Raw genomic sequence first — 10,344 nt, forward strand, 5'->3', positions numbered from 1 at the left:
TATGTGCAGCACAATGACTACACATTTCGGGAAGTTACCCCACTCCGCAATGAAACGTGTCCTTGTGTAAGGGGGGAAATGCTGGGAATTCCGTTATGTGGCATTTGGTTTGGACAGACATCCGTGTAATTGCACGGATTGGTGCCATTTGTGTTGAGGGAGCGCTTGGTTTACGAGACCCTTGTTGGCCTGGTGGTACGGACGCCTTTGTTTTTTTCTTTAGTGGACGAGGGACTTGTTAGTGCCCACCAGCCGTTGGCCGTAAGGCAAGCAAGTTGCAAGTTACAAGTGCCGCACGAGTGCGGGGGTGTCCGTCAAAGCCGTGACGCCATGCACTATAGATATTGAAAATTGATTCCACCGTACAACTGACGGCGGTTTTTTGGTCTTTAAAGGCTGTAAGGCAAGCCGCAGCTAGTCACAACGTTTGTCACCGTACCGCTGCCATCGTTCTTGGTGGGCCCTGTGGCGCGAGAAGACATGAACTATCCTGGCAACAAACGTACGGCAACCCTATAGCACAGGAATTGTCTGTGTGGTCTTAGGCATGGCAAGCCGCATCGCACCCTATTTTCCACGGGAGACATTGGACCCAAAGGTCCAGATGCGGTCTGATAATCAGCACGGCAAACGACCGCCGTGCCTCTTTGTTCACGTCGACTGCTCATACCCCGTTGGAAGTTACGGCTTCAGTATGTTGCGCGTCTTCGATACCCGTGATGACGCACAAAATTGACTGTGGGATCACAGCACGTCCTTGGCCGCGTTCTCCAAGACAAGTGCACGCACGCCGCGAGAAGCCACGGTCTCACACTGTTCCCAACGGACACATTCACGGACCACCTGCCAGTCAACGCACTCGATTTCAACACTGGCCATATCTCCTGTAATGATGTCACCCGCATCGCCAACATCAACACGATCCATTCAGCATAAGTACGGCATTCGCAGCCATAATATTGTTGGCCAATGATATGACGCCGCAATTCGTGAGCAACAAAAGCCTGACGCTCTCGCAGCTTTGTGATCGCTAGTTTGCCATCAGCGGCGCCTGCAGTTGGATCACCACTACGTACTGCCCGGTACAGATCACCTGGCGCATACACGACACGCGGCCTACCCCGCATATCCACCACGACAACGACGACGACGACGACGATGACGGACCGCTGACACCAGCTGCTGCTGCTGCTGCTGCTGCTGCTGCTGCTACTGCTACCTGCAGTGGGCCAGTCACTGCGGGGTGTCCCGCGGCGGCTGGTGGTTTCTGAGCTGGAGGCAGTAGTGGGCTGACAGAAGCGGTATCTGCTGACCCTCCTTCGGCCCCAGCACTCCCGCCGCCGCCCAACGACCGGACTCAGTAACGTTACGGCTGTTGTTGCCAAGCTGCAATCAGGTGGGTGGCAACGAAGGTGGGGTGGGCAATAGGTTTGCAGTGCTGGGACCCAGAACGATCCAAAGGCATTCTTGATACCACATACATACATACATACGTCTGAGTCGGGGTCGGGGTCGGGAGAACACAAGACTAACCGACTTGTAATGTGTGCTTCCGACCCTTGCGCTGTGTTTCGACTTCGGCCCCCGGCGCTCGCGGCCCACAGTGTAATCTAAGTCATACATATATACATACATACACCCGTGCATCCATCCATGCATGCACACAAGCGTGGCTCGCCTGATTATTGCCGCCGCCGCCGCTGCCGCCGCCATCAACACCCCTGGCCGCCAGCTGCTGAGGACCTCCGACAGCGACCACTTGGTCATCAACCGCCATAATCGTCTTTGGCCACTTGGCGAATCCCAACTTGACCGCCTCGGGAAGCCAGGAGAAGGGAAGTAGGGTGCCTGCAAGGAGGGGCGGGGGGAGAGGTCGGGGAAGTAATCGCTGCCACCCGCCATGCAGATGTACATTCCATGGGGTCGGGCCGGGTCGGTTTGCTAAATAATTGCCAGGGATAGTCGACCGTAAAAAAGATGTGAAAACGAGAACGAGAACGTCAAGAGGGGTGCGGAAATAGTACCTCTTCAGAGGCGTGAACGAACGGCCGAAAGGGTGCAATGAACTCAGAATATCGGTATTTTTCAAGGCACCCTGGCACTATTGCCGTGCGTATATTTCAAAACTGAAAGATGAATGGAGCCAATGGGGGAAAGAAGAACCCCTATGACAACGCAAGCATGTGCATCAGGACGGAATCAGTGAACTGTCACATCGTGGTTACTGCTGTCGGTAGGTTGGGCACCCCGGTTGCGGCCGCTGCTGCTGCCGCTGCTGTTGTCCTACCGGTACTCCCCTGCAGGTAGCTGCGGGGGTCGAAGTTGGTCAGGGAGCTTGGGCCGCCGCGGTACAGGGCGGCGAAGTCGTACGCCATGGCGGCCGCCTGCTCTGACTCGAAGAGCCCCAGGTACTGCACCACATCGTATTGGGTAGTGAGGGTGGGGTGATGGGGGAGGCGGGGTGGGTCCAACTACCAGCCACCGGGTTGGGGATGTGGGGCTGAGTCACGGGTTCATGTGCCCTAAACGCAGACCTTAACACAATTTGAAACAACTCAAGGAGACAAGGCTGAAGGATCACATAAGGACGGATCCTTCAACAGCTTGCCGCCCGGTGATCACCAACCCCCACACAGCTAGCAAACCACTCACAAGCACCCAGCCCCACATAGCTAGCAAACCACTCACAAGCACCCAACCCCACACAGCTAGCAAACCACTCACAAGCACCCAACCCCACATAGCTAGCAAACCACTCACAAGCACCCAACCCCACACAGCTAGCAAACCACTCACAAGCACCCAGCCCCACATAGCTAGCAAACCACTCACAAGCACCCAACCCCACACAGCTAGCAAACCACTCACAAGCACCCAACCCCACACAGCTAGCAAACCACTCACAAGCACCCAACCCCACACAGCTAGCAAACCACTCACAAGCACCCAGCCCCACATAGCTAGCAAACCACTCACAAGCACCCAACCCCACACAGCTAGCAAACCACTCACAAGCACCCAACCCCAAACAGCTAGCAAACCACTCACAAGCACCCAACCCCACACAGCTAGCAAACCACTCACAAGCACCCAACCCCACATAGCTAGCAAACCACTCACAAGCACCCACCCCCACACAGCTAGCAAACCACTCACAAGCACCCACCCCCACATAGCTAGCAAACCACTCACAAGCACCCACCCCCACACAGCTAGCAAACCACTCACAAGCACCCACACCCACACAGCTAGCAAACCACTCACAAGCACCCAACCCCACACGCACCACGTAGTTCTTGCCGAACATATTGCCGATCCGCGCCTCCCACAAGTCCGACGCACGGTGCCGAGTCACGCCGCGGTACTGAGATTCGCCCCGGCTGAAGCTTCGGCACTGCCGCCTCAGCATGTTGACCACGTCCTCCTTGCCCATCTTAGACAGAGACGCCAGTTCCGCGCCGTACGCCTCCTCCAGCGAAAACTGGGAACAAATTCGTCACCGAAAAACACGGTCACGAAACGGCACGCAACAATCCTTTAAGGTACGCCAGATGCACCACCAACACAGCATAGAGGGCGCAAACATGCGCCATTCCACACATACATACACACACACACACACAGTCGCTCGGTTTGTTACACCCGCACTGCCAGGAGCATAGGCAGATGTTCGCATGCGAACCATCGGCATTTCCCGCCCCGCGGCTTAGATCATAAAAACACGCATTCCAACATCGCGGAATGCGGCTCAAAAAGGCTGAACCCCCTGAACTCACATTGGGTTTAGCAGCAGACCCGAAGAAGACGATGGCCGCCATATCGTATGCACGTGCTGCCTCAACCTCAGTGTTGTATGCCCCCAGGTAGACCTGCTTGCCCCAGGCCCTCCTCCCCCCTTGGGTCCTCTTCTTCCGCCGCACAGTGGGGTCCCACAAGTGCGCCTCCCACTTCCCCGTTCCTCGGTGCCTTTTCGGAGGAGGGGGAGGGGGGTCGGGGCGGGGTTCAATTGGGGCTGTTGGTGTTCGGCGGGCTTGAGGGTTTGGGGACGAGATCGGGGTGAAGAAGGCGGACATGGGCGGCAGCCAAGCTATACACTAGAGGACCGTGAACCTCACATATACGCGAACCTCAGTGCTCTCCCGAGACGTATGTATGTGCGAGGGCCTCGTTTAAGACACAGCAAAGAGGAGGGTGCATGTGGACAGAATGGGCTTTAAGGTGGTGGAACAAGCAGGGCGGGGAATGTCAAGAGGGCGCAAGTGTGTTGACTTCATGCTCGCAAAGAGGACCTGAGGGCAACACGTCTGAACATCATCTTACCTATCAGGTGTTTATACATCCATATAACTGCTTATATATACATACATTTTTATGTAAGATTGTTAGCTTACCAGCTAACCCCCGTGAATTGAGAGGTAGCGCCGGCGCACTTCTTCCGTGCCTTCTTCCGTCCTCGTTTCTTAGGAGCGGCCCTGTCCGTCCTCGCATCCCTATCGGGGCTTCCGCTGTCAGACAACGCCTCAAACTCGCTTTTACCACCATTACCACCATCGCCGCCATCGCCACTCCCCCGCCGGTTTTCATCACCAACGACGGCCCCCCCATCACCCCCGGCGGACTTGGCACTTGCGTCAGCATCGTCACGGGCCAGACCCGGTAGTGTAGTACAGGAATCGCTGTCGCTGCTGCCAAGGGAAGAGCGGCTATTGACAGGAGCACAGCGGGTCGGAGAAGCAGTAGCGCCGACACGGATCGGCAATGCGGCTACAGCCCACTTGTTGACCCTAACGCCACCGCCGATACCACCGCTGACTCCGGCGGCGGTGGCGGTGGGCCATGAAGACTGCCCGAACCCCGAGGCCGCACCGGATGCAGCACCAGCGGCAGTGCAGTGCGGCAACATGGTGTATGAGGAGGACATGTCGCCTGGATACGACGGCTGCGGCTGCGGCTGCGGCTGCGGCTGCGGCTGCGGCTGCGGCTGCGGCTGCGGCTGCGGCTGCGGCTGCGGCTGCGGCTGCGGCTGCGGCTGCGGCTGCGGCTGCTGCTGGCACGCGGGTATCAAAATCTGCGTTGTAATAGTACGGTTGAAGGGGGGTGCTGCGGCCGCCGTGACACTGCCCCCGCTAGTTCCAGGACCGTCGAAGCCACCTTGGCCAGATGGATAGGTCCAGTCGACCATAGAGCCATGGACGCTTCCATCTCCGCTTAGCAGCTCGTAGTTATGCAGCTGCGACTGCGGCTGCGGCGGCAGCTGCGACGGCAGCTGCGGCGGGAGCTGCGACGGCAGCTGCGACGGCAGCTGCGGCGGCAGCTGCGGCGGCAGCTGCGGCGGCGGCGGTGGCGGCAGCTGCTGCAGGTGATGCTGCTGATACTGGTGCTGCTGGTGTTGGTGCTGCTCATATTGCTGGTGCTGATGCAGGTGCTGGTGTTGGTGCTGCTCATATTGCTGGTGCTGATGCAGGTGCTGGTGTTGGTGCTGCTGGTATTGGTGGTACTGCTGCTGGTACTGCTGGAAACACGGGTACTGGTTGTCGTGATAATGTGGTGGCGGCGCTACTGGCCCTAGCGGACCACACGATGTAGGAGGTGCTGCAGGGGCACCGTAGGCGTTGCCGTACACCGTGTCTAAGAGAGATCCAGCCTCAGCAGCCGCCTGGCAGCAACTACCTGCAGCTGTGATACCCCCAGCAGCACCAGCAGCACCAGCACTACCAGCATACACGCTGTATTCCTCAGTCCCGCCAGCGCCGAGGACGCAGACATTTCCGCCGTTGGCGCCTCCGTACTGATGTGTGTCTCCGACACCAGTTGTCACGACGAAAGTCTTGTACTGCGTTTGATCGTACCCGGTATTGCAGCTGGGTACGTACGACGCGTTGCTTGAATGCGCTAAGTGGATCCCGGGGCCCCCGCAGTATGGTGTTGGTGGTCCGCTGTGGCCGCCCGGCTGCGTGACCTGCTGGCGGTGTTGATCCTGCAGGCCCTTTTGAAGGAATTGCTGCGGTGGCGGTGGCGGTGGCGGTGGCGGTGGCGGTGGCGGTGGCGGTGGCGGTGGCGGTGGCGGTGGCGGTGGCAGTGCCACCTGCAGCTCATGCGGCTGCAGCTCTTGCGGTAGAGGCAGCCACATCTGCTGCTGCTGCTGCACTGACGACGGCGGCTGCGACAGATGCTGCTCCACATGTGGTGACGTTCCCTGCTGCCGGAAAGTATCCCAGACGGCTGTCGCCCCGGTTGTTACGGTTGCGGACGGTTGGGACTGGCGCCTCCCGGAAGGAGTTCCCGGGCAGCGCTGGTGCGGTTGCTGTCCCCATGTTTGGCCGCTGCCGTTTGCGCCGCCGCCGAGCCCGTTGTACACAGGGGGACTACCAGGATGATTGATCGCATTAACATACATCTCGATCACTTGAAGAATATGGCCCTAAGTCCTGGCTGCAAGGAAATTGTGTATACGCGTGGTGGGGAGGAGAAAAGGGATTTTGTTACGGTGTGTGTGTTTGTGTGTGCGTTGTGTGAGTTATGCCGCCAGGTTCGAAAGGGGTATTCATCATCAGGGTCGCAAGAGAACTAGTGAGCACCTTTTGCTAGTAGGTGTGCTAGTCATCGATCATGATGGTGGTGCGAAATGAAATGGCGCGCGGCTGCGACATCGATCTTCGTGTGGTTGGTTGCTTGGTTGGTCTTAACAGGGAAGTGGCCTCTGTGTTGTGGCACAGCCGGATTGAAGGGAGTTTATTCCCTCCACACGGACATCACACGGAACAACCTCCACGGCATACCGCTGAAGATGACCTGAAAACATCTTACTCACTCCTAGTGACACGTGCGCATGGTCGCCTTGCAGCACAGTCACGGCAGAACGCTCCGCTGCCGCACCTTTATTGCACCCTTATTTTGTTTGGTGTCGCAGAAAAATCGTGGATAAGGTCATAGGTGGGCATTAGAACGGGTAGGCTCTTACGTGGGATTTCACAAAATGTAGACAGACGTCGGCGGGCTGGTAGGGGTAGGTCTGCAGGTCATGTCATGATGTGACGAGGAGGGACGAGATATGGCGGTGATCGATATCGCAACCGCAGATGATGATCTTGACGTGACAGTATAATAATAAAAAGGGCCATCAGCGTTTGGTTTATATGGACTGCAGCTTATTGGACCCGCCCTAGGAGGGACCGACAAAATCCTAGGTTGTTGTCTAGGGGGACCTTCGCCTAGGCGTCCTTAGTAAGCCGTAGCTGCCCTGCCGCTCAGGCTACTGGGCGATTGCCTGGGGGTCCTGGGCAAAGCCTAGCTAGGCTTCCTTTTTTCCATCTCCCACTTAAGGCTTGCCTGGGTTTCCCCTGCCTCGGTCGAGCAAAGCTGGCTACAAGTCTTACGCAATTTAGTATCAGACACGTACGCAGGTCAAAGGTCTCAAATGGTTCACAAAAGACGGCAGGCCTTTCTTAAGTAAGGCCTGTTGGCCTTTCTGCCTAAGCAAGGACACTGTTATCGTCCCACTTTTATCGTCCCATTCCAAGAAACGATTGAAGTGCCTGCTAAGATTTCCCTTCTTCCCCCGGATATCTATGCCCCCCGGTAAGTCTGGACATTCCCCTTTGACTCCCACCACCCCCACCCGCACCTACCAGGTGCACCTACCAGGTGCGTCATATCCCCTGCCAGCACAAAAGGGCCCGCAGCGGAAAGGCAGTGCCATAAGCAAGTGCGTCCAAGTACGCAGTACAGAAACCGTGTATATTGAAATGCAGTTGCGACCTCTGGCAGTTACTATCCCCCGAGAGTGTGTGTGGGGGGGGGAGGCGGTTGATGTGTGATGTGCGGTAGCAATGGTAGCGGGTGTGGGCGAGGTGTAGAAACCCACCGGCACATGGAGCGATAGCCTACTGCGGGGAACCCCACGGGCTGCTGGGGGGAACGATTACATACATACATACATACATACACACACAAACACACTCGCACACACATACATAGACCTCAAGCTGGCCATGCACCCCTGCAGCTACAGCCAGTCACATCCCGCCCAAGCTGTTAGTGCTGCCCCCCACCCAAACAAACACTGTCTGCTTTAGGAAAGGGTATCACGACAGATTAAAAGTCCTCCGAGTCGTGCCATGTGTATGAGGACGAGCAAGCTATGTCACGGCTGTCACTTCTTCTCAAACGGTCAAGGATGTTCAGTGTGGAGATCTGTGTGAACCAGGTCAATGGACGGAAGACGCCTCTTGGCCTGCAAGTAGTGTCGCACCAAGGTTATTACGACTCTTTTTTCCCGGCGGCGGTCTTCTCAGTCCGCTCTCTTGAGCCTTATGGAGACCGGCAACGGCCACCGCTGACATTGAGAACAGCAATAGCAGCAGCAGTAGTAGCCGTAGCAGCCGTGTTAGCGACGGTCGCGGAGGCGACAGGATCGCTATTGGGCAAAAGAGATGTGAAGGCGGACACGTGTTTCGAGTTGGGATCGGATCTGGGTTGACACGCGGGAGCTGACGACTTGCACAACACGCAACCCTAAGCCCGGAAGCCACTTTAGCGGGGACACTTTTGTAGAGTTGCGTTTCTCTTTGAGCCGCAAATTTTATGCAGCAGAAATTATTCTGAAAAAGCTAAAAGCTTAGGCGTTGTTACCCCTCAATTTGTATTGCCGCACGTGCGCACGAATACGGCAAAGCGCTGCTCTGCTTCACCGTGTTGCAACTTCCCTAACTTTCCTGTCACATTGCATAGGTACGGCACGTTTGGGCCGAGCTGTACTGCAGAACGTACCGTGCTTGTTGGCCCGAGTTCCTACCCGGAACCTTCTCACCCTTCCGCTCTTTTCACTACATACCATTATACGCTATCCTGCTGCCGTACAATAATGCCCTGGTGCAAGATTTCCCCCCACCACTGCCACCAGCTGGTGATGGTGGTGGTGAAAACCCTACAAACTCTCCACACCGCACCACTGACCGCGTAATGAATATATTATATTCCCTCCCTCGTCACTTGATTCACGGAGTTCGCAAAGAAGCACCACCGCCAGGCACCACCCTTTTTAACAACAACTGCCACTCCTTTATCTCGCTCGAGGTCCCGCTGCTGCCCACCTGCCTACACCCCGACCATCCCCCCTCCATCTACCTGTCGTCCTTCGTTACACCCCGTTACGTCCTTCGTTACACCCCGCCAGTCTCCCGGACGGGCGTGGGGGGTTGAAGGTTTGGGGGCGAGAGGGTCACAACGGATTGAGTTGCAACCACACACCGTCAGCACCAGCACCAACACCACCACATGTGAGTGAGGTGGGTAGGGGGAGGTTGGGTGGGTGGGGGTGGTGTCCCCCTTTGGTTCGGAGATGTAGGCAGACATGCTGGGGGAATATGTATGTATGTGTGTGAAAATGTATGTATGTATGTACAGATCACGTCACTTGGCTGCTCCCCCCGCCGCCGATGCCGCCTGCAGAGCCGCCACTTGGGCGATCTTGAGCTCAACCAGCGCCAACTTCTCCCGGGCCTCCCGCTCCTGAGCACGAGCCTCCTCCACGTACTGCACGGACAGACAGACAGACGGACGGACAGACAGGCCGACATACAGAGGAACGTGTGCGTGCATAATAAACACAATGGATAAAAACGGAGTGAGCTTATCGATATATAAGTCTACGGCGCGCACACAGCAGCCAAATCAACCCACCTACCCACCCACCCGCCCGCCATTAAACCCCCCCCTCTCCGCCATACATACACGCGCACACATACACAAATACATACATACAAGCACACACACAGACACACGCAACGCAAAGGACGAGCAGCGGGGAGTCTTCTCCTCTTACCTCCGGTGACGCCCTGGCCATGAACGCCGGGTTGTTCAGGCGGCTCAGGACGCCCCCCAGCTCCTTGTCCAACTTGGCCTTCTGCTTGCCCAGCCGAGTCAGCTCCTTGGCCACGTCGAACAAACCCACGAGGGGGAGAAGAACCTGGTGGCGCGTGTGTATGTATGTATGTATGTATGTACGTTTGTATGTGGGCGCACGGGGGGTCGGGAAGTGGGGGGAAGGAGTTTATGGGCAAGGAGAAGGGGCCATCCAGGGGCCATCCAGTCAGTCCGTCGGTCAGTCCGTCGGCTACCTATTTAGCAGCGGCAAGCGGGGTCTGAGCAAGGCGCCACAGAGTTACAACAACACCCCCCGGGGAGTGGAAAGCCCCGTCCAACCCCGGCTCCGCCATTCCCTGTCGTACTAAATACACACACACATACACACAACCTCCCTCCGCTCCCTGCCCCCCACCATCCCGGAGGCCAACTACGTAAAACCCTAGAAACCCCCCTCCCCTCTCCCCCCTACCCCTCATT

The 10,344-nt window shown here is 57.1% G+C and overlaps 2 protein-coding genes across 2 annotated transcripts in view; both read right to left on the bottom strand.

Annotated features, from left to right (window-relative positions):
• Positions 1-2,210: 2,210 nt before the first annotated feature.
• On the bottom strand, positions 2,211-4,073 carry VOLCADRAFT_68163 (pathogenesis-related genes transcriptional activator; the record flags this gene model as incomplete). Its single annotated transcript, XM_002957419.1, has 3 exons — positions 2,211-2,411; positions 3,287-3,481; positions 3,777-4,073. 3 exons carry the CDS (start codon positions 4,071-4,073, stop codon positions 2,211-2,213), a joined length of 693 nt encoding a protein of 230 aa, XP_002957465.1.
• Positions 4,074-8,806: 4,733 nt separating this feature from the next.
• Positions 8,807-10,344, bottom strand: part of VOLCADRAFT_107675 (uncharacterized protein) — a gene marked incomplete at its 5' end in the record, with an annotated part of 11,377 nt that continues 9,839 nt past the window's right edge. Inside the window, 2 exons of the mRNA XM_002957420.1 lie at positions 8,807-9,534; positions 9,824-9,967. Coding sequence (XP_002957466.1) covers positions 9,412-9,534; positions 9,824-9,967 — 267 coding nt within the window. The 3' untranslated portion in view covers positions 8,807-9,411. The remainder of the gene's footprint in view (positions 9,535-9,823; positions 9,968-10,344) is intronic.

The sequence above is a fragment of the Volvox carteri genome, assembly GCF_000143455.1.
Source record: "Volvox carteri f. nagariensis unplaced genomic scaffold VOLCAscaffold_73, whole genome shotgun sequence".
NCBI classification, from domain to species: domain Eukaryota; kingdom Viridiplantae; phylum Chlorophyta; class Chlorophyceae; order Chlamydomonadales; family Volvocaceae; genus Volvox; species Volvox carteri.